General features: G+C 45.0%; 2 protein-coding genes across 3 annotated transcripts in view; both read left to right on the plus strand.

The window, feature by feature from the left end:
- Window positions 1-23911, plus strand: part of LOC147617399 (cytochrome c oxidase subunit 12, mitochondrial-like) — a 70669-nt gene extending 46758 nt beyond the window's left edge. Inside the window, exons 5-6 of one of the 2 annotated variants that reach the window (XM_086775653.1) lie at window positions 23240-23321; window positions 23460-23911. In XM_086775653.1, coding sequence (XP_086631779.1) covers window positions 23240-23321; window positions 23460-23513 — 136 coding nt within the window. In that variant the 3' untranslated portion in view covers window positions 23514-23911. Of the gene's footprint in view, window positions 1-23068; window positions 23136-23239; window positions 23322-23459 lie in introns of those variants that run through there. The other variant, XM_086775654.1, reaches the window with a different exon arrangement.
- Window positions 3611-6041, plus strand: LOC147617400 (uncharacterized). The gene is made up of 2 exons (XM_086775399.1): window positions 3611-4562; window positions 4668-6041. The coding sequence occupies exons 1-2, from the start codon at window positions 4181-4183 to the stop codon at window positions 5201-5203; spliced, it is 918 nt and encodes a 305-aa protein (XP_086631525.1). The 5' UTR covers window positions 3611-4180; the 3' UTR covers window positions 5204-6041.
- Window positions 23912-27206: the final 3295 nt, after the last annotated feature.

The raw sequence follows: 27206 nt of genomic DNA on the forward strand, positions 1-27206 counted from the left end.
TTCTTTCTGAAAAGCTGAAAGATACATTATGGCCAGTCAATCAGATCATTCTGTGGAGGACTCTATCACTTGTACTCGCCGCATGCTGGAAGAAGATAGAGACAGGGATCATATTGGGGCTTTGGCGGATAACGATCCACCGTTGTCTGCCAGGGATGAGGATCAGTAGGATATTGATGCCTTGATGAATGAGCTTGAAGAGCTCCGTGCTTTGCAAAGAGATCTTGATGTATAGAGGGTCATAGAATCAAAGTCTGGTATTTTGGCTACTACACAGGCTTTGGAAAGATATTTATTTTGGCCAGTTCTACGCAGGGATATTGAAGCTTATGTGCGAGAGTGCATAGTGTGTCAGAAAGTCAAGTTTGACAAACACAAGACACTTGGTTTGCTTCTGTCCTTACCCATTCCACAGGAACCATGGGAAAGCATTGCTATGGATTTCATTATGGATTTTCCGAAATCGGCACATGGAAATGATGCTATATGGACTATTATAGATCGTTTTAGCAAACATGCACACTTTATTCCTGTGAGGAAAACAATCAAGCCAGAGCACATGGCAAAGTTGTTCTTAGCTCAGATTTTCAAACATCATGGCATGCGGGGGATAGAGATCCTTGGACTACCAATTTATTTCGGCGGGCATTGTTTGATAATATGGGCACAAAGTTGAGTTTTTTCATCAGCCTATCATCCTTAGACGGATAGTCAGAGTGAAATTGCAAATTCAGATGTGCTTGACTTGCTCAAGTGTTATGTATCTGAGCAGAAGTGAGATTGGGGAAAGTATTTGCCATTGGTTGAGTTTGCATATATAACACAGTGCATTCTTCAACTAATAAGGCTCCATTTGAGATGGTCTATGGTAAGGTGGTGCTTCCACCTATCTTACGAACAAAAGATAAAATCTTTGCAGCAGATGAGTATGTCCATGATTTGGATACTGCGTTTGCACAGGTTCGGATAGCCATAGAAAGGTCTCAAGCTAAGCAGAAAAAGGCAGTTGACAAACACAGGCGAGAGGTGGTTTTCAAGGAAGGTGATTGGGTATTACTTAAGTTTGAGAAAGCATGTCTTCGGAAGCGGCCAGGTAAGGAAGGCCGGTTTCCTAAGCTTTCAAACAGGTATTATGGGCCATTACAAATTTTGTAGAAAATAAATGAAGTGGCATATAGATTGGTATCACCCGATCACTGGAGAATCCACACTGCCTTTCGTGTCAGTTTGCTAAGGTCTTATGTGGGACCACCTCCTATGGAACCAGTTTTGGAAGATCCACAGAAGTGGATGAACTTGAGGAGGTATTTCAACCTGAGCAGATAGTTTTTTATAAAGAGTGCAAGCATGGAGGTGGCAAGCTAGTACGCAGGTATCTTGTGAAGTTTAAAAACTATTCGGCTATGGATGCAAAATGGATGGACGAGGATTATTTTGCGGATTATCCGGAACTTCTGAAGGCGTACTTGGAAGCTTTTCAGTTGCGGTCAACTGCTTAGAAGCTAGGGGGAATGTCACAAAATTCCTTACAAGTTCTATTTTTCTACTGTTCATGTGTGGCATGTGGAGCTTGACATGACCTACATGTATGGTTGGTGTAGCTTGACATGGTGTGTCTGTGTGGCATATGGAGCCTAACATGATAGTACATGTATGGTTGGTGTAGCTTGATATGATAGTACATGTGTGGCTTGTGGGGCCTAATGTGATGTATATGTATGGCCCATGGAGCTTGACATGATGAAATTCTCTGGGACTAGCTATCTTGGAGATCTTTTGTATTTATGTTTTGGGAAGGTTCCGAAAGGATCATGAGCCCTAGACATTTTATCGGATACAACTGAGCGGATGGGTGTTTCTTCCAATATAATTGCACTCATGTGTGTGCATGACTTTGATTTTATCTTTGGATGACTTGGCTTGTTTTCCTGGACAATGCCTGACATTTCTGCCTGTGTTGTCCATGCGGCCGGGGATGCCTGGGCACCCTGTGGACGTGTATGTGCACACTTGTTTGGGACTGAGAGGTGGTCTACATGTGTTTTGCAGGTGGTAAGTATTCCCAAAAACTCAATTTACAGCTTTATGAGTTTACATGCTAATAATTATTGATGCAGGTTCACACTCACTTATAAGTGGCCGGACAACTTATAAGTGAGTACACATTGAGTAGGACTTATTTAATACACGTGGCGGCCAAAAACTAGGCATTGGACATTATTTGGACCTCCTTCATGTAGGCGCTCCCCTTTTTGGACCAGAAAAGCACACTGTGGCCTATTTTCAGCAGGGAAGTCCTATTATGGGAGAAAACTCCAGTTTGGAGGTAGGCGCCTGCTTTTCTAGGTGCATGGGAGCTGGTCGACTGCTTCTCCAAGCTGTTTACAGCCTTCTATTGCGAGACGAATACCTAACTGGTGCATGGGAGGTGCTGGCCGCATAGTTACCGCGGAACGGCGTTCCGCCTTCCTGGAACGCCGGAACGCCGGTCTAGAGCTCAACGGGTGCCTGGAACGCAGAAACGACAGGCGGAACGTGACTTACACCGGAACGTGTCGGAACGGCGCCCGGAACGTAGGGCGGAACGGGCGTTCCGGCATGTGTGCATATGCACGACGGCGGGTTTATTTGCTGTTCGGTCTGTTTGTTTGCCCATTTGCTCTGCTGCGTTTGTTTTTTTGGCTGAGCCTGCTGCTTGAGTGCTCTCCCTACCACTCCACCTTCCTCTTGGCTGCCCCCTTGGCTGCCCCACACTCTCCGTTCCACCTACTACTCCACCCTTCCTCTTGGCTGCCCCACACTCTCCCTACCTCCTCTTGGCCCCTCCTCTTGGGCCTTGGCCCCTTCTCTTGCTCGGTTGGCGCTTGAGTCTTGAGCAGGTAAAATTTAAAATTTGACGCAATGAACATTGGAATTTGGAGATTCTAGTTTGCTGCATTTTTTTCCACTTTTTGGACACTTTACTTATGTCTCATGCAAGGGCATTTTGCATGTTTTTTTAATTTTCAGCCATTTATCAATTTCAATGGCACCTCCTCATGGCATAGATGCAGAAAACAGATCCCCTTGGTGGAATGAGGTGGATCTTGTGTCCAGATATGATAGTGCAAGAGGAGGAGGGTCACGCAAGTGGAAGTGCCACTTTTGTGGATCCATTAAGACTGGAGGCACGGATCGTGTGCGAGCCCATTTGTTGGGGGTTAGAGGCAAAGGCATATTTGTTTGCCCTACAGTGTCAGGAGCAGATATCATACGATTGCAGGCACTTGTAGATAGACTTGATGCAGCAGGGAGTCGGCCCTCTGTTCTTGATCCTCGAGGTACATCATCATCAGCTACACCTACAAGCGCGGCATCTTCAGCGAGTGCATCTACCCCATTATTTGGGGCTGCTCCACAGCCATCCGCACATGGAACAAATGCTTCCCAGACCCAGGCTTCACGAGGTCCAGTGCAGGCTAGTCTTGTGGCATCATGGCACCCTGGGAGGAGGGCACAAGTAGATGCAGCAGTGGCACGGTTTTTTTATGCTGCAGATGTTCCTTTGGTAAAGGCCCGCAACCCATACTTTGCAGATATGGTGAAGGAGATTGCTTCTTTCGGACCTAGCTATGCTCCACCCTCATCCGAGGCATTGCGCACTACACTTCTAGCCACAGAGAGGACGGCCATAGAGGATGCCTTGGGACCCATTCAGGATGTATGGCGTAGATGTGGCGTCACTATCATGGGTGATGGTTGGAGTGACACTAGGAGCCGCTCCATTCAGGGTATCCTTGCGTACTCCAGAGGATGTAGCTTTTTTATTAAAGCTATTGACAATTCAGAGGCGGGCAAAACTGCAGAGAGATTGGCAAATATTTGGAGTGAAGCCATTGATTACGTGGGTCCCAATAATGTCATCTAGTTTGTTTCTGATGGAGAGAACTCAAACAGGGCAGCAGGGAGGATCATTGAGGATAGGTACCCACATATTTGCTTCACTCCTTGCATGTCACATGGGCTCAACAATCTCCTCAAAGATATTGGTAAGATGCAGTGGGTGGAGCCTTTTATTGAAATGGGCAATCACATTGTTTCATTTATCACTCGCCACCACTACATTTTGGCTGTATTTCGACAGAGATCCCCAAAGGATCTCTTAAAGTAGTCAGATACACGCTTTGCATATAATTTCATTATGCTAAAGCGTCTTTTTGAAGTGAAGAATCATTTGAGGCAGCTTGTAGTTTGTGAGGAGTGGGATGCATGGCGAGAGCGTATCTCAGTGGCAGGTATTCGATGCAGGTCCATAGTTCTTGATGACACTTTTTGGGACACTGTTGAGGTATTGTTGCAGGTTGTGCGGCCAATCATTCTTATGCTGAGGCTTCTTGATGGAGATGCGCCTTGCATTGGCAAGGTGTACGAGGGGATGGACAGGATGATTGAGAGAATCCTATCTCTACAGACTTTGGATGGGGGTAGGAGACAGGAGCTATCTCGTCTTGCGACAGGCAGGTGGACAGAGTATCACTCTGCATTAGAGGCTGCTGCATTTGTGGTGGATCCAGAATTTCAAGGTAAAGGACAGGAGACAGGAGCTATCTCGTCTTGCGACAGGCAGGTGACAGAGTATCACTCTGCATTAGAGGCTGCTGCATTTGTGGTGGATCTAGAATTTCAAGGTAAAGGACAAGAGACAGATGCAGAGGTTGTGCAGGGTTGGGAGGATATCTTGAGGAAGCTTGTACCCAATGCAGATGATAGGAGGAGGGTTCGTGAAGACCTTTCCTTCTATCGACAAAAGAGAGGCCTCTTCGCTTTGCAGGATGCACAAAATGATAGGTTCAAGATATCCAGTGCACGGTGGTGGGAGGATTATGGGGCAGATACACCATTGCTGGCCATTCAAGTGCTTAGCCAGGGTGCTAGCTCCTCGCCATGTGAGCGCTTATGGAGCAGTTTTGGGAACATTGCAAGCAAGAAGAGGAATAGGCTTGGTGTCCAGAAGGCAAATGACCTTGTATTTGTTAATGCGAACTTGCGTTTGCTTAACAAGTTCAGGGCTGAGTGTACTCCAGAGCCATTTATTGGATTTTGCCTTGATCATGATGACAATGATGGTGAGGATCAGCCAGAGGGAGAGGATGATGTGGAGCAGCATGAGGATGAGCAGATTGAGGGACAGCCTGGACAGGAGGATGAGATCCCACTTTGCTGATGACTAGTCTTTGACTCACCAGTTACCTTGGTCCTTGAGGCTAGTTTTGTACTTGTCATACTTGATACTTTTGTCATGACTCATATGTACATTGTACTCAGCTTTTTCAGCTATTATATATCCTCATGCGATGTACTTTCTTTTCAGTTTCTATTTGGAGTCTGGACTCTTTAAATTTTTAATGTTTAAGACTTTAAAGTTTAATCTTGGATATTTTAAATGTTTTGTCATTTTATGTCATATGCTGACATGTCATATGACATGGCGTCCCCCCCGATCCGCTCCCGTTCCCGTTCCCGCTCCTTTTCCAGCATCCGACGTTCCCGGAACGTTCCCGTTCCGTGGTAACTATGGCTGGCCGACTCCTTCTGCATATTCTCCACTGCTGGCCGGCTGATTTACAGCTTGAACAGAGGCTGGACAGAGGTTCAAAACAGAGAGGAAGAGCTGGTCGTGGGCATCTAGACAGTTTTCCTTTTGACTGGGGGCTTGCAGGGCATACAACTGCTGGTCGCTTTCTTCTGAGGCTACTGAGGGCTGGTTGACTGCTGAAAACAGCCTTTGAGGGCTGGTCGACTTGCTCTATGAGCCAGATAGGAAGAAGACGATGATGTTGAGTTGTCCCGGGCTGATGTGGGAGTGCTATGGGCTGTCCATAGTTGTCCTGCATGGCTTGATGCCGGGAATGCTCACTTGTGCTGAGAATTGTCAGCAAATTCAGTTTATGTTATGTTTTCTTGTTTTCATATTGTATTGGAAGAAACAGGTGCAGCCAGTGGTGAACCCTGGGCACCCGCAAAGTTGTATTGGAAGCAGACTCCTTTTTGGTAATCTAACCATAAAGGGGGGGGGGGGGGTGTCATGGCCCTGTGAAAATGGAACAGCACAAGTGTGGGCATGGTGATTGCTGAGTCAGAATATTGAATGATTCACATGGGGGGTGCCCGGACAGAGTTAATGATGTGTGGACATCCCTATGTGTGAAGGGGGGGAACTAGAACATTAAACTTTTAATGTTTATTAAAGTTGCCCCTAGGCCTTAGTGGCCCCTAGGGACTTTTAAAGTTTGGGGCCCTAGGATTATTATGGGGAGGGGCCCGGGGGGCCACTCCACTTTTGGAGTGTGTGCTTCTCTCTCCTCCCTCTCTCTCTTCTTTTTGGGAAAAAGAGTCGTGGAGGATTGATGCGCTTGTGCTCATGCGTGGAAAAGCAAGGAAGGGAGCAAGTCGACTGAAAATTCTCTGGTTGCTGCTGTTTTCTCTGTGCAAACCAGCCGTACAGCCTTGTACGAACAGGCTGCAGGTTCTCTCCTGGTATAGGCTACGCACAGGAGCTGTTGCGGGCCTATTTCTCTGTTGGACAGGCTGCGCACAAGCTCTGGACAGGCTGTAGTTGCTGGTACAGCACTGTACGACTGCCGTACAGTGTACGGACAGTTCAGGTACAGCCGTATTGTTGGCGGCGCTGGACTGAATTGCTGTTGGGGGCGCTGGACAGGTCTGGCTGCGCAGGTTCAGGCGAGTACAAGTGTTGGCTGCAGGCGACTTATACAAGGATAACTCTTGGCACGTTTCCCGAGGTAGTACAGACGGGTACGGGGCTGTTTTTCAGGACTGTACAATCGAAGACAGCATAAAAGTGAACACAAGGAGGAGGGTACAGACAAGTACGTACATGCGTGTGAAGCAGGGTTGTGAAAACAAGTGCCTGCAAGTACAGATTGGTACCGTTGCTTCCTCCAGTGCAAATACACGGGCTGATTTTGGTAAGCTCCGCATCTGTTCATCTATCTCTCTTTCTACTGCTTGATGTCTGTTGCAGATTGGAGTTATCTGGCCCCTTGTGAGAGGAGGGGTATGGCAGATTGACAAGGGTTGAGACAGAGTTTGGACAGTACATGTATGTATGAGTTGAGATGTTGAATCATGTACTTGAGTTATGCCAGATGTATGCTCATGGCTGCCCTGCTTAGTGGTCTTGACTGATCAGAGGGAGGCACAGTGTGTTATTTTGAGACACAGATCTGTGTGCATAGATCCTTTGTGCTAAGAGGTATTGTGGGCCGTCAGATTGGACATACAGGTGTAATCTCTTGGCTGATTTTTGGTTGTACTCAGCCATTCATATTTTTGGAATTGAATAAAGAAATACTGCAAGGGGCGCCAAGCTTTGGGGCCAACAGGTGTCGCCTTGTTTTCAGATTTGGGCACTCTAGCCCCAATCTTTTCTGTTTTCTTATTTAGACTACAAGTGGACGGGTGACTGCTAGTCTGCCGCACTCTGGTTTCTATGAGAGGCCGGTTTCGGGGGGGGGGGGGGGGGGTCAGCCCATCTTCTGGCCCCTAGTGTGGTGTACTGTGCAGATTTGTCATCTTGTTTTATCTGGCATGCTTATGTGTATTTTCAGATTTCATGATTAATTAGATTTTTCGTGTTCAGTTGCCCTTCCGTTTACACATCATGTTAGGGAGAGGCTCCATGCAGGAGATAGCCTTGACTTACGTGCTTGCAAAGGGCAATGTGGCAAATGGGTTTACCAAGCCCCTTTCCAGGAAGAAGTTTGAATCTTTTCGCAAAGCTTTAGGCTTACTACCATTTCAGGGTGATCAGTCACACCCTATACATTCACACCATTGACTTCAGGGGGGTTTGTTAGCCTTTGGTCTCTGGAAAGTCTTGGTGTGAATAGTCTTACACATGGGCACTTTTTACCTTGTGTTGGCAGGGGTTTTTTCCCGTGTGAACACACTCTTGTGTGTTGGGCTTTTTAGCCTTGGGATTAGTGTACTTTAGTACACTCACTTGTACTCACTTTATTATTCTATTATGTGAGTTTTTCCAGCACACCCCCATCTTGCTCTCAGTGTTCTCTGTGTATGTGTGTGTGGTTGTGCAGGTACAGGGCCTCCTACCCAACAATAGATTTATCCAAATGAAGCGTGTACATTGATAACACTTGTGGGAGAGTGTTCGAGAATAAGCCTTATCCAAGTACAAAAAGATAAAAGTGTGTGAACAGCCTCTAAAAAGGGTTACTTGTGTGTGTGTCCTTGAACCCACTCTTAGAGTGGTTCACTAAAATATCTAGATAGTATACTTGTAATGACCTAAGCAATGATGTCATAGAAGAGAGGCTCTAAGCCCATAAAAGCGTTGTACTTGAATGAAGTATTATAAGTCACATCACTGTATCGTGCAATTTAGCTCTCTTTGAAGCATTCTCTCTCTCTCTCTGTCTCTCTGTCTCTCTCTCTCTCTCTCGCTCTCGCTACCTTTCCATGTGCAATAGCTGAGGGAGACCTCTCGGCCATACTCATTAGCCCCATGTTTGATATTTTGGAGAGTGGTATACCATCTACTCGGAGCTGATGTTGCTCTCATGTTTGTGTGTTCTTAGTATTTCCATGATGAGTTTCCATGGACAGTTTTGTATCACCCAAGTGAGATAGCTATGTTTATGTTTTCTTTCTGTTTTGTTTTCCATTCCATGATGAGATATGCCATGGACATTATTATATCACTTTGGTCTCATAGGCCCATTGGGTCTTTAGTAGATGCTTAATATCTCTCTCTCTCTCTCTCTCTCTCTCTCTCTCTCTCTCTCTCCTTACTTCTTTGTACATCAATGACATAGCCATGTTTGTCTTCAAGCCTCCATAGCTTCGAGTACAATAGTCACTCTCTGGGCACTTGTTCTCACATAGCTTGGGCCCCCCTCAACTTTGGCCTAGCCTAGCCCAGTCTCTTGGCGAGTGGACTAGTTTGAGGCGGCTTCCTCAAGACGCTGAAGACAAATGCCTCAGTAAGATCCGAAGTAGAGAGCAGATAGTCCTTGTCATTGACTCAACCATCCCACTCAGCCATCCCCCTGGATTGATAGACCCCTCTCTAGGTCCCCTCTCTCCAGTGGTTGGGAGCTTTCACATGCCACGACATCCCTTTAGTGGTACCAGGATAAGACGGGGACCAACTCTTATTTTCTCAGTCGGATGCCATGGACGTCCGATCCTCTCCCTAGTAGAGGACTTCAGGGTTGGCTCACTTTAGAGGGTCTGGATCATCGGCTTTCACGAGGAACGCTCCCCCCTCGGATGCAAGTAGCTGGAGACAGGTCCTGGAGACTTTTGCTATGGGAGGGTTGATTTTGACGTGGATTTAGTGGGATCTTGGCGAGTGGAAGTGGACAGACCCCTTTAGCCCATAAAGCCTTACCACCCCTTTTTTTCACTGCCAGATTCAGATGTATGAGATTAATGGTACTCCTGCTTCAGCAGAGCGTTGGTCCTCCTAGGACATCTCACCTAGCTTCCTCAGGGACTACTAGAAGCGACTCTGGGACTACTTCCGACCTTAGAAGGTGTCACCATTTGGTCCTTTCACCAGTCTTGACTAGTGTTTCACACACTGAACAGAGCCAAGGTGTGAATGGGGATTTTCCACAGAAGAAAGCTGAAGCATTTATTGGCAAAATGCTTGAAAGATAGCTATAGAGCATGAGCAGCATGGGATTTTATTTATTGAAGTGACTTATAATGCTAATAAGTCAATGTGTTCACACATCATAAATGAAGGGCAAGACATTATATTATTTTTGGGCATGGAAAGGTGGACAGAAGGAGGCGCCTACATGAAACTTGGGCAACAATTTTGGGAAAAGCATAAAGTGGATATTTTGGGCCAGCCCAACTACTTTTAGCAAAAAGGGGAAAAGCACTTCAAATATAGGCTGGTCAGCTTTATTAAAAGCTGAGTGGGGCTACTTTCAGCCGACTGCAGGCTGCAGCTGCTCTCTCTTGCTCCCCTCAGCGCTGGCCGTACAGCAGTTGCCTTCTTCTCTTGGCTATCATGCGCTGGTCGTACAGGTGGGCTGCTGCTGATCCATTGTTCACTCTCTCTCTCTCTCTCTCTCTCTCTCTCTCTCTCTCTCTCTCTTCAGTGCTGGCCGCACGGGTACTGGCTAACAACAGCTGGATTTTCTCTCTTATGCGCTAGAGAGCACATGCAGCAGCGTTGGTATTTCTTCTTCATGAGCGGCCTTCTGCTGGTCTTAAAACTGGTCGTACAGCAGCCACACGTGTGACAACTGCTCGTGTTTTCTCAATTGCTGTTTTACTCGTAGATCTGGCCGTACAACGGGCCGTGATTGGGGCTGGATATGTGACTGTTTTGGGACAGTTTTGGACAGCCTTTTGTGTTGTTTGTATCTTGGCTTTGGACAGAGTTCTGGGCAAGAGTTTTGCTGACACTTTGTGGAAAATCCGGTGCAAGTCTGCACCCACATCTTGGATTCTTGTAAAAAGCTTTTGTCGAAACAAAGAAGATTCTATGGGGGGTTGGCCGTTCCGGCTCAGTGCGGTGTTTGTATATTGTTAATGGTTCTTCCGTTGTGTTTTCAAAGCTCTGTCTGGTATTTGAAGTATCTTTCTATCGCTTCGGGTCGTGGATTTACGGTGAGAGTAGTAAGAGAGCTTAGGCTTTCTTGGAAGCAAGAGGTTTTCTTCCAACAATGAGAAAGAGAAAAGATCAGAAGTGGGGACCACACTGACCAACAATCTTGCTATTGAGTTTTTGGAAGCAGTCATGTGTCAAGAGCATGAACAATAGATAGCTTTGGTCTAAGGATTTATAAATTCACAAAATTTATCCTCGAAGTATGGAGTTGGTTTTATGTGTCCGTGTTTAGCACTCTTTCCATATGGATTATTGTGGATTATAAATCAAGTTTACAAGCAAGTTCTATGGAGCTATATCTCGAGATATCTTATGCGTATGCTAAGGAGATATTTCTTTTGGCTTCTTGACGAACTTGGCAAAGAAAAGCTAAGTATACTTTGTGTTGATGTGTTTCGCAATTTATTGTAAGTGTTTTTGGACACTTAACCGTTGTATGTCTTTACAAGGAGAATTGTGTGTTGTTTGCCTTGAACTGTTTCAGGTAAACATAATGGTTGAAAAGCTTGGTTTATATGGTATTTCATACGGATATGTTCAACGTTTATGGATTAAGTTTTTAGCATATCTTTGCTCGAGGATTTATACATATATGATGGTTTGATGCATCTATATGGTTATTATTGGCTTGATGATTCTTGGGTTTTATATACAATTCTATGGCTCCCTTTACTGGGATGGAGTATGTTTTTTTTGGCTCCCTTTTATTTGGGATGTAGTGGATTTCTGGATACCTTATGGATCGAGGATTTTTCTATGGAATTCTATTGGCGGCCGAAATGCTTGTAAAACTATATGCAACAGAAATGTTCGTGGAGCACCAGGATATTTATGCTTGTGACTCATTCTCACCTTCTTATGTTCTACACTTGAGCCCATCTCTCCTTTCAGGTCTATGATCAAAATACTACCATGGAGTGCACGTGGTAGAGTAAACTTGAGCCCACCTCTTCTCCAACGTGTGGTCAAAGTACCAACCCGGAGTGCATGTGGTAGAGTGAACTTGAGTCCATCTCTCCTTCAAAGTGTATGCTCTGCTGGAGATGCAATCCACACTTCTAGAGAGAACCAGCTCACGTGGTGAGACTGGGTTTGAATCTTGGCAAGTTGAGGTTTCTACAAATTGGATAATCGGAGGTCACCTAACACCTTAAGGTTTTGGGGTCTGGATGGCTAGACTAATTTATAGAACAACTCAGTTAAGCGCGCTTGCATAGGAACACAATTGGGATGGGTGACCGAGAAGTGGGAGGATCCATGTTTCCAACATGGTATCAGAGCCCAAGTTGTGATGTTGGAAGCTAAGACCTCAACCAAAGTGTGGCTTGAGGGGAGGTGTTGGAGATGCAATCCACACTTCTAGAGAGAACCAGCTCACATGGTGAGACTGGGTTTGAATCTTGGCAAGTTGAGGTTTCTACAAATTGGATAAGGTTTTGGGGTCTGGATGGCTAGACCAATCTGTGGAACACCTCAGTTAAGCGCGCTTGCGCAGGAACACAACTGGGATGGGTGACCTCCCGAGAAGTGGGAGGATCCATGTTTCCAATATGTTGTGAGTACCGACACGAAGTGCATGTGGTAGAGTGGACATGATGCCTTGTTGACAGGAGACTTATGTCTACGCCAAGGGTCATGTGATCTAACATCTCGTAGGGAGGGATTGTGTCAGCGTCAACTGTGGATCTTATCTTCGATTCACTCATGGAAGGGTGGTAGTCTTGGTGAGTGAAATCTCGTGGAAGGGGAAATCCTAACGATAAGTACTCATCGAAGGGTCGTTGCCCTGCTGAGTAAAGTCTTGTTGGTGAGCATGAATGGTCGAAGGTGGAAAGGTACGTAAGGTACAGTATGAATCAAGTACGTAAGGTATCCATTCAGGTACGCGTTGAGATTTTGAGGTACGTCAAATACGTAAGGTACGTAAAAACATAAAGAATATACTATATATATATAGAAAAATGAATAAAAAATTACAAACTTTAAATTTGAAAAACAATTCATCTCTGGACAATAACACAATTACCAAAATCAGAGCTATCAGTAAACAAAAGCATAAATAGGTTTCACGAAACAATAGCATAAATAGGTTTCACGTTCAGTATCCATGACTCAAATGCCATGGTTTACATACTATAAGCAATCAATCAAAATTTAAAAGTTAAAAGACAGTTCACTACCTAGAGAAGCCAAAAAATAATAGTTCTAGTCAGTAGTGTCACTATCACTGCACATTGCAGAGCACTCAATGATCAATCCCCTTCATCACCATCAGATGATGAAGATTCAAGATCTCCATCTGTCAACATGTTTCCTGTTGGGGTAAAGGCACTATGCCCACCCTTATAGTGTGTACAAGCCCATAAGTTATAGTACATAGTACACTTAGTACTTTTAATGTACTAAGTGCACTATGTGTACTAGTGCAATATACATGTGTGATAGGGGAGTCACACACTCATGCTATTGATGAGTTGACTTATCCCCACAACTCTCTCTCTCTCTCTCTTGTTCTTCTCTGTGTATGTCTCCCACATTAATCTAACCCTAATTCTTCCTGTTTCTCCCACACAACTGGTATCAGAGCAAGAAGCGCCTCCCTCCCCTTTTCTGTATCAGATTTCTGTAAGGCGTGGAGTGAGTGAGTGAGGCCGATCCTGTGAGAAACGGAGACAGCACTTACTGCTGAGGCAGAATGAGGTAGTGGGCGCCCAATTTGCTTGCACAGATGCTGTAGCGCTGCTACTCGGTGAAGAGGCCAGAAGCGAACCATAAGGCAGCAATACGTAAGCGTTGGACAGGCTGGCTGCTGTGCGTGGAGTTCCTGGCTACCTGCGCTAGGCGAAGCGACCTGTGCTATGCGAATGCGTGTAAGCGTGGAGTTCCAGCGCACGGCAGGCGAACGTGGGCAAGCGTGTCAGCGCATCGTAGCGAACCACAAGGCGGCGTCAACAAACGAAAACACGTCAGCGTTGTTTTTTTTTAAAAAAAAGTTGGGCGCCGTGCGAAGGAGGGCGCCTAGTAGCTAGCTTGCGCTGCTGGCTGGGCACGAATGAATGCACGCTCCCCTTCGCCGCCTCTGCTTGGTGTGAAAAAGGAGCAGCTCCATCAAGTGATTAGCCACCCGCAAGCAGAAGCTCAGTGCGAGCAGAACCCCGGTGCCCGTCAACAGCACATTCAACGGAAGCCTGTGCATCAGCTCTACAGCTGCAGGAGCATCAGCATCAGCATCAATAGCAGCACCAAATTCATCAATTTTTTTTTTCTGCAACAAAAAATCAGAAATTACAAGGTATCTTGCTTCAATTTTTTTTTGGGACTTGCAATTGAGCAGGTGCAATCATTAATTGAGCAGGTACAGGTGCCAAATTGCTCAATTTTTGAGCAAAATTGGCAAAATTGGGTGACATTGGTCACAATCAGGATCAATTTGCAGGAAATTGGTCACAATCAGGATCAATTTGCAGGAAATTGGTCATAATCAGGATCAATTTGCAGGAAATTGGATGTCGAAATTTGGGGCTTTTGATGTAATTGTGCAATTAAGCACTCATACATGCTGTATGATGTGAAAAATCGCACATTTGGGCAAAATTGTAGCAAATTGCAGTGCAAATCAAGGGGCTTTTGTGCCGATTTGGTTGATTTGCATGCAGGCGATCGCATTTGATGCTGTGGATAATGTGTTGATGCCTTGCAAGCACTCAATGTGCCTGTAAATCAAGGGGCTTTCATGTATTGGATGTATATGTGGCCAGGGGGAAGCATCGTGAACACTCTGGATGCCTTCATGTGCGTCAATGTACCATGTATGATCAAAAATTGATCTTAAATCAAGGGGCTTTTCAAGTTTGTATGCTTGTTGAGCTTGGCAAAGCAGCAGGCAAGACATTTATGCCTTGAATCCTCAAAAATCAGCTTGTAGTCAAGGGGCTTTTGCCCAATTTCTGTTCGGAACTGTTGTATGCAGTGTTCGGGACTGTAAAAGTCTGATTTTCACTCTTTTGGACAGCCAGGATAGCATTTATTGCTACTGTACCTGCTGGTACAGATTTGGCACAGCTTTGTGCAAGTTTTGGCATGGCTGTACTGTGTTTTGAGTGACCAAAAGGCTCAATTTCAGCTGCTGTACTTGCCGGTACAGGTTTGGTACATCATTGGTGAGCACTTGGTACTGCTGTACAGTACTTTGGAAGGGCAACAGAGCACATTTAAGGTGCTGTCCAAAATCTGCAGCAACCAGATTTTGGTGATTTCATCACATAAAGTGGGAGAAAAGTTGCATTCGTGCTTCCGCAGTGGGAGATAAAGCTTGGGAGAAAAACTGTGAGCACTTTGTGTGCTTTTGGTGCAGTGTTTGCACATTTTGCAGGGAGTCAGGCATTGACAGGTTGCATATTGCTATGGCAACCACAGGTGAGAGCTCTTCCTTGCTTCACATCAAGAAGCTTGAAGGCTCGCATAATTATGATATTTGGCAAACCCAGTGCTATAATGTGTTGCTCCAGAAGAAGCAGCACAAGCCTATCAAAGAAAGGGGTGTAATGCCCGCTTCTCTTACTGCTGAAGAGTGGGAAGATATGGATGAGCTGGCAAGATCTACTATCATGTTGTCTGTGTCAGACTCTTTACTTTTCAGCATTCGTGAAGAGAAGACAGCTTGGGGAATGTGGCAGAGATTGCAGGACTTGTATGCCCAACAAAGTGCCTCAAGCAAAGTGTATTGGTTGAAGAAACTCATAGGTCTTCAGATGAAGGAAGGGGCGTCTATGACAGCCCATCTAAATGAGTTTAATGGTATTGTCAGCCAGGTCATTAATCAAAAGTTGGCAATGGACGATGAGTTCAAAGCCACTTTTCTGTTATGCACTTTGCCAGAGAGTTGGGACACATTCAGGACAGCCACTAGCAATTCGCATGCTATGCTGTCATATGCAGATGTTGAGGGTGCTCTTCTTCAAGAAGAGATGAACAGGAAAAACAACTCTGTTGGAAAGTCCAATGCAATGAATGCACGTGGGAGATCCCAGCAAAGGGGGAAAAGCCAAGAAAGGGGAAGGAGCAAGTCTCGCTCCAAAAAGGATTTGGAATGCCATTATTGTGGCAAGAAGGGACACATTAAAAAGCAATGCTACAAATGGAAAAATGATCAAAAAGAAAAGGGGAAAGGCAAAGACAAAGAGAAAGATGAAGCCAAAGATGTAAAGCCAAAGGGCAAAAGTGGAGTCAAGATTGAAGAAATCAATGTGTCACATGCAGGTGGCAGTGAGGATGAGGTCCTATTTACGTCTTCACTTGATGCCCATTCACTTCTTACAGGTGGTCATGGTATGCACTCATGGATCATTGATTCAGGTGCCTCCTTTCATGTCACAGGTTGCAGAGACTTGTTTGTCAGGTATACTGCTGGCAATGAAGGAGTGGTTTATTTGGGTGATAACCATGCATGCAAGATTCTTGGCAGAGGTGATGTGAGGCTTGTGTTTTCAGATGGCTCACAGCTTATGCTCCATGATGTCAGGCATGTGCCTGAGATCAAGAAGAATCTGCTTTCTACTGGACAGCTTGATGATGCTGATTATGTTACCACATTTGGTCGTGGAAAGTGGAAAATTAGTAAGGGCTCACTGGTTGTTGCTAGAGGCTCTAAGGTGGACACTCTTTATTTCATGCATGCAGGTGTTTGTCACCATGCTAATGTAAATGCAACCGAGCTGCCGGAAATCTCTATGTGGCATAGCCGGTTGGGACACATGAGTGTCAAAGGAATGGAGCAATTGTCTCGTTTGGGTTACTTGCCTTCTCTAAAGTTTTCAAGTTTTCAGTTTTGTGAGCATTGTATATATGGTAGGCAACTACAGTGCCCCCACAAGAAAGCTCTTGGACAGAAAGATGCTCAGTTAGAGCTTGTGCATACAGATGTATGTGAGATGCCTCAGCTTTCTTTGGGAGGAGCAAAATACTTTGTGTCTTTTATAGATGATGCCACACGCAAGGTGTGGGTTTATCCTCTTCGTTTGAAGAGTGATACATTCTCAGTGTTTGAGAAGTTTGTTGCTCTTGTTGAGAATCAAACTGGCAAAACACTGAAAGCTTTGCGTTCCGACAATGGTGGAGAGTACATGTCCAAACAGTTTCAGGACTTTTGTGATGCTAAAGGCATCAAGAGGGAGCTCTCTACTCCTTATGATCCTCCACAAAACGGGACAGCAGAGAGGATGAACAGGACCATACAGGAGAAGGTCCGTTCTATGTTGTCACATGCTGCCTTACCTCATGGTTTTTGGGCTGAAGCTGTTATGACAGCCGTTCACCTTATAAACAGGTCACCTAACACGAGGCTTGGTGGGAAAGTGCCAGAAGAAGTATGGACAGGGAAGCCTCCGTCATACAAGCACTTGAGAGTGTTTGGTTGCGTTGCGTACGTGCACATACGCAGGGAAATGCGCACCAAACTTGATCCTAAGTCTCACAAATGCATATTCCTAGGATATGGTGACACAGGTGAAATGGGGTATAGACTTTGGGATCCCATAAATAGAAAGATTATACGCAGCAATGATGTCATTTTTGATGAAACATGCATGTATAAGGAGCCTGCAAGGCAACAGGAGCTTGGCAGAGTCATCTTTGATGATGATGGACATCATGGACAACAACCAAGGGCTGTAAATCAGCCATTACAGCAGGAAAACCAGCCCTTAAATGGTGCTGAAAATGGTCCAAATGGACAGCCAGAGATGGCAGAAGATATCCCTATGGATATACCACAGTTAGAGGAGATACCGGGCATGATATTTCAGCCTTATGGCATGGAACAGGAGCCACCAATGGGTGATATGCAGGCTGGACAGCAACCTGCAAATGATGGTCATTGGGTACGGAGGTCCACTAGACCCTCCAGAGCCCCTGACAGGTTTGTTCCAGGGGTTGACTACTTGATGCTTACTGACTGTGGGGAGCCCTCATGTTATAAGGAGGCTTTACAGAGGGCAGACAAGGCTCTTTGGGAGCGTGCCATGAAGTCAGAGATGGATTCTCTGCACAAAAATGGAACTTGGAAGTTGGTGCATTTGCCTGCAGGCAAGAAGGTTTTGCCATGCAAATGGGTATACAGGCTCAAAGTTGCATCAGATGCAACGCCAAGATACAAAGCCAGATTAGTGGCTAAGGGCTTCAAGCAGGAATATGGTGTGGACTTTGATGAGATCTTCTCTCCAGTGGTCAAAATGACCACACTTAGAGCTGTGTTAGCTTTGGTTGCACATGATGATCTGGAATTGATTCAGATGGATGTGAAGACTGCTTTTCTTCACGGTGATCTCCATGAGGAGATATATATGCAGCAGCCAGAGAGTTATGCAGTGAGTGGAAAGGAGAAGCTTGTATGCAAGCTGAAAAAGAGTCTTTATGGGCTCAAACAGGCACCAAGAGAATGGTATCATAAATTTGATACATTCATGAAATCCCAGAAATTCAGGAGAAGTGACATAGATCACTGCTTGTACACCAAGAAAGCCTTGGATGGCAGTCTATTGATCCTCATTTTGTATGTTGATGATATGTTGATTGCCGGGAAATCTCGTAAGGAGATGGATACCTTGAAGCAGAGGCTGCATCAAACCTTTGATATGAAGGATTTGGGTGATGCAAATCACATCTTGGGTATGCGGATACTTCGGGACAGAAATCAGCATGTGTTGTATTTGTCTCAGAAGGAATACATTGGCAAAGTTTTGCAGAGGTTCAATATGGACGGGGGAAAGAAGACTAGTACTCCTTTGCCTCCATATGTGAAACTCAGTGCTATGGACAGCCCACAGTCAGATAGAGACAGGGCTGATATGGCCAAGATTCCGCATGCTTCAGCTTGTGGCAGTCTCATGTATGCCATGGTTGCTACTAGGCCGGACATTGCATTTGCAGTGGGAGTGGTTTCTAGATACATGGCCAACCCTGGCAAGAAGCATTGGGAAGCAGTGAAAGGTGTCATGAGATACCTGAAGGGCACACAGGATATGTGCATTTGCTTTGGCAAACAGGATGCATTAATGCATGGTTACACGGATTCGGATTATGCCGGTCATCCAGATAACCGGAAGTCTACTACCGGTTATGTGTTTACATTCACAGGAGGTGCTGTGTCATGGATATCCAGGATGCAGAAGTGCACTGCCTTATCTACTACAGAGGCCGAGTATATTGCAGCCACAGAGGCTTGCAAGGAGGCATTATGGCTATCTCGGTTAGTGGTTGATTTGGGCTATACAGGGGATATTCCATTGTTGCATTGTGACAGTCAGAGTGCCATCCAGTTGGCAAAGAACCCTGTCTTTCATGCAAAGACGAAGCATGTGGATGTGAAGTATCACTTCATCAGAGAGGTGATAGAGAACAAGCAAATTCAGCTTGTTAAAATTCATACGGATGACAACCCGGCTGATCTGTTGACAAAGAGTTTGCCTCCGGAGCGGTTTGCTCATTGCAGACACTTGATGGGCATTGGATGAGGCCATTTTCATCCTTGATATGGCCTTGTATATTATCATGTACATGCTGATTTTTTCTTTTCCTTTACTTAAGGGCACTTTGCCTTTAAGTGGGAGGTTGTTGGGGTAAAGGCACTATGCCCACCCTTATAGTGTGTACAAGCCCATAAGTTATAGTACATAGTACACTTAGTACTTTTAATGTACTAAGTGCACTATGTGTACTAGTGCAATATACATGTGTGATAGGGGAGTCACACACTCATGCTATTGATGAGTTGACTTATCCCCACAACTCTCTCTCTCTCTCTCTTGTTCTTCTCTGTGTATGTCTCCCACATTAACCTAACCCTAATTCTTCCTGTTTCTCCCACACATTTCCTTCCCTATCATACTCTGGCTTTGCAATGGCGATGACCGCAGCGGCTGGCACCACATCATTATCATCTCTCGTTGCTAAGTTGTTAGTACCAAAAGTATGTGTATCGTGGGATAAAACACACACATAAGTTAAATAAGAAAGTGCATGTATCCTCACCTGCGTGGGTGTTCCCATGTGGAGACGGCTAAAATCGGCGACGAGGTGGCCGGCCTAGGGTTTTTCATGGCCCAAAATGTTTTTAAAAACTGCCACTTATGGCCAATGAGATGATGGCTCAAGTGGTGAAGGTGTTTGCCTAGAACCAAGAGGTCCTGGGTTCAAAACCCTCCTTGGTGCTTCCTCAGAGGAATCGTCTACGGGTGGATGAATAAGTGCTTACGGGCAGTGAAAAATTGGTAACTATGGGAGGATCTCAAAGACTAGTTTTGGGAGGGGGGTCCACGTACAGATCCGTACCGTGCGGTATAGTATCGTGCCGTACACTAAAACATAGCTTATCATAAGGTACGTACGTACGGATGCAACCTTGGAATGGTTTCATGGAAGGGTCATTGCCCTAGTGAACCATATGGACATGTGAAGCATGTTTGGCTTGGGCATGCGTATGGATCATAGGAGTGGTGCTCTTATGTAGTCTAATGGAATGGCAAGATGTTTTGTGGCTATGTATTCTGCTTACTTTATTTTTGCAGGTACTTAAAGCTATATATGGATTTATGGATATTTCGGACACAGTTGGCTCTTGTGCCTGTGCCTAATTATTATCAGAGTTGTTAACTCGGGATATGATTAAAGTTTGTTTCTCGATACGGTTGGTTCTTGTGCCCGTATCTGGCTTCGGATCATGGATCTGGATTTATGGCTTTAATGTCGGAATTATAAAATACTACTGATTGGCAGTGCATCTGCTATACTTGAAGGATATTTCACTGGTATTAGGCTTATACAATTGTGGACAACTGCTTTATAAGACAGAGGGATGTCACCATTTGGTCCCTTCACCAGTCTTGACCAGTGTTTCACACACCGAGCAGAGTTCAAGGTGTGAATGGGGATTTTCCATAGAAGAAAGCTGAAGCATTTACTGGCAAAGTTTGGCTTGAAAGATGGCTACAGAGCATGGGTAGTATGGGATTTTATTTATCGAAGTGACTTATAATGCTTGTAAGTCAGTGTGTTCGCACATCATAAATGAAAGGCTAGACATATTATTACATTGGGACATGGAAAGGTGGACAGAAGGAGGCGCCTACATGAAACTTGGGCAACAAGCTTGGGAAAAGCATAAAGTGGATATATTGGGCCAGCCCAGCTACTTTCAGGAAAAAGGGGAAAAGCACTTCAAATATAGGCTGGTCGGCTTTATTAAAAGTTGAGTGGGGCTTCTCTTTTGCATCATCATGCGCATATACTTTCAGCCGACTGCAGCTGTGTTCTCTCTCTTGCTCCTCTCAGCGCTGGCCGTACAGCAGTTGCCTTCTTCTCTTGGCTATCATGCGCTGGTCATACAGGTGGGCTGCTGCTGATCCGTTGTTCTCTCTCTCTCTCTTCAGTGCCGGCCGCACAGGTACTGGCCGACAGCAGCTGGGTTTTCTTTCTCTTGTGCGCTAGAGAGCACATGCGGCAGCTGTTGGTATTTCTTCTTCATGAGCCGCCTTTTGCTGGTCTTAAAACTGGTCGTACAGCAGCCACACGTGTGACAACTGCCCGTGTTTTCTCAGTTGCTGTTTTACTCCTAGATCTGGCCATACAATGGGCGGTGATTGGGGCTGGGTATGCAACTGTTTTGGGACAGTTTTGGACAGTCTTTGGTGTTGTTTGTATCTTGGCTCTTGACAGTGTCTTGGGCAAGAGTTTTGCTGACACTTTGTGGAAAATCCGGTGCAAGTCTACACCCACATCTTGGATTCTTGTAAAAAGCTTCTTTCTAGATAAAGAAGTTCCTATGGGGGGCCGGTTGTCCCGGATCAGTGCGGTGTTTTTATATTGTTTATGGTTCTTCCAATGTATTTTCAAAGCTTTGTCCAGTATTTGAAGTGTCTGTCTATCGCTCGGGGTCCCCAATTTACGGTGATAGGTCACTCTTTTCCTTGGCAGGTAGCTCACAAGAGTTTAGCAGTTGGCACGTGGCTGGCCATTGGTGGTCGTCCAACACAGCGCATGAGGTGCAACGACATTGCTTTGGCAACAGGTTTGGCTGAGGATCCTTTGACTATTCACCACCTCTCGGACTTATTCTCGCATCATCACTTGGGGGAAGTTGCGTGGATGACAAAGTTCGGTCCACTTGGAGGAGAAAGCTAATGGTTAGGCCCTCAGGCTCACCTATTGTAGGATAGAGTCTATCCCCACCCCCGACTCTTCAGTAGAGACCTGGTCCCCAGCACTTCCGGCACTTGTCAAAGGTGGGCTGGGAGATCATCAGCAGAATTGCGGCATGGCACATGTGGCGGGCATGGTGTAGCAAGGCCATTGACGGCATACCCCCCACCCAACAAAAAAACACAAACACACACACACACACACACACACGGAGTCCATCTGTGCCATAAGGACATATATCATTCATACTCTCCACGGCCAGTGGTGGAAGCTATAGCGAGATTCGGATCGCATGCGGAGATGTTGAGAGGCCTTCCTACGCATCTGGCAGAATTGCCCCTTCCTCTCGGATAGTGCCAGTGACCTCATTGAAGGCAAATGCACACTTATGGTAGTTCAAACAGGACTTAACCAAGGGTACTTTTTCCCATGTGGTTTTTCCCCTTGGATTGCTACGTGGCACATTTGGAGAGCTCGTTATAGCGTGGTCTTGGAGGGCACTCTCACCCCGCCAGCATAGTCCATTCGGAGCATATCAATCATTCATACCCTTCGTGGACAATGGGGGAAGCTTCGGGGTTGCTCCGATCGCATGTGGAAGCACTGCGAGGCCTTGTGAGGATTTGGTGTCACGGTCGTTTACTCACTGGCAGTGGTCGTGAATCCACTTGGCACTATAGACCACCTATGTGGTTCCCCCCCCACCCCCCCCCCCCCCCCCCCCCCCCCCCCCCCGGTTGTATGAGATAGCCTTCTCCTCCCAGAGCGGCCAGCTGGGAGAAGAGCATCCTTCCTCTTTTCAGTTTTCTTCATTCTCGCTCCCCTTTATGGAGCTGAGTTTGTACTTTAGCCATTATGGCTGTTTTTTTGGTTCAGGAGAGCATGCTATATGTGCGTCGCTCGTATAGCTTGCTGGCCATGCAGAGCGGCGCACAGAAGTGATGGGCTGAAAGCGAGCAGCACATAAGGGCGGGTGGGCTGCATTTAGAGTTACGAGCAGCGCACAAGGGTTATGGGAAGCAATAGGGCAGGGTGCCGGGTTGGGTGAGCAGTGTATAGGTTTACAGGAGTACATGATGGGTGGCTCACAAAAGCTCTAAACATGCCAAACCCTAAACGCAGCACATACGGGCAGAGAGAGAGAGAGATAGAGAGAGAGAGTTTTAGCATCTATGGTGTAAACCTCATGTGCTGATTGCTCTTTGTGGAAGCTGCATGCAGATGTGTACGATCCTGATTGTGACAATATGCAAGATACTATGCCAAACCCTAAATGCAGCACGTGACAGGCATATATATATATATATATAGAGAGAGAGAGAGAGAGAGAGTTTTTGCATCTATGATGTAAATTTCATGTGTGCTGATTGCTCTTGTGGAAGCTGCATGCAGATGTGTACGTGCTAAGGGCGAGGGTAGTCCTGATTGTGACAAATATGCAAGATACTATCGTTCTTTGTGCCCAGGGGAATGGGTGCGTTTCTTCTGCCATAGAGATCACAAGTTTCTTGAGGACTTGATTTTTATTTCGAACCTTTACCTTCCTAACGAAATTTGCCATGGTTTTCTCCTGGTCAAGGACTGATGAAGGATTGGTGTGTTAATGATACAGATTGACCGATGGAATGAGCAGAGGGAAAACGGTACTTTTCCTGGACCCTTGTAGAAGTGAAGATGCAAGACGTGGCCAAGTTTCTCGTACACTCAGGCTGTATGATGCGTCTGAGATCTATTGATTTACTGTTGAGACTTTTTGATTTCAATGTTCTCACAAGACCTTCAAGGAATAAAGTCAAGGAGCCACAGTAAAGTTGTGGTGCAACATGCTTCTCATGCTATTATTCAACACCTGCAAAAGCTATCTAGGGCTCAAGTGATGTAGCTTCTAGTTTTGATTCATGTTAAAGTGTGTAGAGAGGAGATTAAAAGGCGTGTCCCGTTTGAGATGAAATTCAAGACTGCACACCACTTATGAATTAGATCTTGTGGAGCTATCTTGACTTAAATTTTGCAGCCAGATCTCACCTTTGTGTAAACATGAAGAATCCATGATTAACTTTTAGCCATGGTTGTTTCTTTTTTTTTGCAAGTCATGGCTTCTCAATCTCAAGTTTTTCATACAAGAGGGTTTGTTCCAAGTGTGTATTTGAAGCAATTGACAAGCACATTCTAGTTGCCAGAGTGGGCCCTGCGTGAGTTGTCACATCTTGGGATTGTGGAGGTATCGGGTTCAATCCCTATTGCGTTGTGTTTGTTTCAACCCAATTGTAATTTCAACTTGTGCCCAGAAACAAAGATGGAAGTGCACAAACAAAGGTGCAAGTGGTGCCCTTGTAGCAATGAGCAATCATTGTGCACTGGGTCTGATGGTGGCCACCACCAACAAATGCACCATTTTGAGTGGCTTTCCTCAATGTTGTCGTGCACTTCTTATCTTGAATAATTGCAATGCTCTTTGCCCTTGTCTATTAAAACCCATTGCTCATTTATAGAATATTATAACCACAGGCTATCAACTAACACACTACCCAATTAACACAGTGCTCCAATAGAAGACTATCAAAACCTTGGATTCTTGTCTTAACTAGTGATTTCTTAATAAAAATACATGAACACAAACACAAATTTTCAAACAAAGGATTTTATGGCAAGCTACTCTTCTACATTAGCCATTTGGATAATCTCCAAGAACTTGAAATAGTAACTAAAGAAAGACTAAGCCACAAGATTAAGCCTCGGCAATGGCACCAAAGATGTTATAATTGAATTTCTTACCTTGCCTTGCAAAGAAGTTGAATGTGTCGCGGGGATTTCATTGAAAGGCCTCATTGTTTGCAAAACAACCATATTGGCGGGAGCGAGTTTCTTCATAGGCTCCAAGTTCACAAAGGAAGGAGAAAGAGAGAGCGATATACACACGGCAGTTGAAAGAGATTTCTCTAATTTATGATACACAAGCTACTCAAGGGAGGAAAGAGAAGGTTCCAAGAGCACTCTAGTAGGCTTCGATACGCACATACATGCTCACTTCCCGTGAAGCATAAGCATACATTTATCCAAGCAAATAGGAGAGTAAAAAGTAGAGAAGATGAGAGTAGAGGAGAGAAGATAGCTTGAATAAGAATGGGGAGAGTGTTTCATCGAAATATATACATAGAGTTGTTCACATTTACTTGGCCAAGACTTAAAAATATTTCTTGGTTGTCTACCCTAGCTCATTTGTAATGTTACAAAAGAAGTCAATTGACTTCCCCATCCTCAATTAAGCTCATGTTTGAATGTATACATGCTTATGATGAGATGCACATTACAAGAAAGTGATATAAAAAAGATCATTACAATGAGCATCTTGTTTGGAAGTATACATGCTTATGTTGCGATGCACATTACAAGAAAGTGAGATATCAAAAAAGATCATTACGATGAGCATCTTGTTTGGAAGTATACTTGCTTATGATGCGATGTGCATTACAAGAAAGTGATATATCAAGAAAGATCATTACAATGAGCATCTTGTTAAAAACTCTATAAGGATGTTCATCAAAGTGGTTAAGATCTTGTACAAGCGTCGTAAAAATACTTACCATGTTCAAATTGGGCCCAAAAAGTGCCAAATTCTTGGCCCCTTGGCCATGCTAGTCTACACATGCTTAGGTTGCGCAAAATTGGTTAAAATAGTGGCATCTTGACTAATACTTGATTTGACTTGATCTTGCTAATTTCTGGTGCCCAACACTTGGCCTAATAAGAGATGCCAAACATTTGTACATACATCATTCCAAGTGGGTTACAAAATTGTGTGGGGTTCATGCATGAAGGCTGTCTGGATCCACCAAGGCTATCATGATGGTGATTGGCATGGTGTATCCTTAGACTAGGGATCATAATGGGGCACATTGCGCATTAATAACCCAAAACTAGCACACAATTGATTAGTATGCCAAGAATTGCATGTGACATAATCATTACTCCTTGTACAAATCTCTCGTGGAAGTTTCACATGGTGCTCTAATAGACCCCTTCCCCTAGCCATGCATACTATCTCTTAGAGTGTGAACGGATTAGGAGGTACGTCCGAAAGATTATATTACTAGGAGGAGCGACACTAGGTCTAGATAGAAGAGAAGTTGGACCTACTTTAGTTCCATGAGCACTACCTTACTTTGGGCCACAATCAAGGATGCAAGATGATATTGCTCGAGTGCAACCATGAATTTTGCATCATCTTGATAAGTAGCTACTTGCTTCCCTAGGTGCTAGAGTCACATGTGTGAGTTTCTCAATGCAAACATGGCTTCTTCTTTACGAGGTAGGCAACTATAATGGTTTCCTTAATCTCTCTCCCATTAACTTGGTGGGGAACACAATAACTTTTAGTATATAAGTACAGTGTCAAGGGTTGCCTTGGGGAGATACATAGTGCATGTGAAGGAATTTAATATGTTTGGGTTGCCTCAAGACACAATGAATGCATAGTGCCTTGGGTAGATACATAGTGCATGTCAGGGAATTTGACATGTTTGGGTCACCTCAAGACACAATGGGTGAAAGCATTCATACATTTATACGAGAGAGAGTGACCTAAAAAATAGGTGGCAACATTTAAACATCTATCTTTAGAGGTGAGAGAGAACCTGCGTTAAGATTGCCCTTGGGCTGCTGGTCCTACCACTACTTGCCTAAATGGTTAAGCAAATTCTATGCCAATGCATCCATGCTCGTGTCCTTAACTAGGACTCTGGTTGGGCACCCTTGGCCCTGAGGTGTTGGATGATGCAACCGGTGTCTGTTAGTTTGGGTGGACAACTTTTGCACCCTTATCTTATAGATGATGCAGCCCATTCTCTCTTAGTTTGGGTGGAAAACTTTTGCATCCTTGTCTTATAGATTATCTACCATGCCTAATGTGTCGCAGTAGCACTCGTCAAAGATGTAGTGCCTAGACATGTAGTGTAGAGATGGTCATGAAGCCTCTTGCTTTTAAGGCCGATCATAAATTGATCTATGAGAGATATATCATCTAGCTTTTTATGGGGTGTTGCATCTCATATGGAGGTTTGTAGTTCTAGTAATGTAATACCCCATTGTTTCTCCCTCCTCCTACTTAAGGCTATAGATCTATGCAATGGGGCTCTATCTGGCTCCACTTGGTGAGAATCCCATAATGAAGGTGTGTCTCAAGACCTCGTATAGCTAGCTTTTCAAGTGGTGGCATGCTTTACCTTCAAAGTAAAGTCCGAATGAGCAGCTCTTGGTGGAATCATGAATCTATCCCATGGGCTTACAGATTTGATCGAACTTCTCTAGGTAGTGAATAGGATCTCCACACATAACATTTAACATTATAGCATATAACATG

Source organism: Cibotium barometz, chromosome 36 (assembly GCF_041138505.1).
Source record: "Cibotium barometz isolate CiBa-2024 chromosome 36, ASM4113850v1, whole genome shotgun sequence".
In the NCBI taxonomy this organism is placed as follows: Eukaryota; Viridiplantae; Streptophyta; class Polypodiopsida; order Cyatheales; family Cibotiaceae; genus Cibotium; species Cibotium barometz.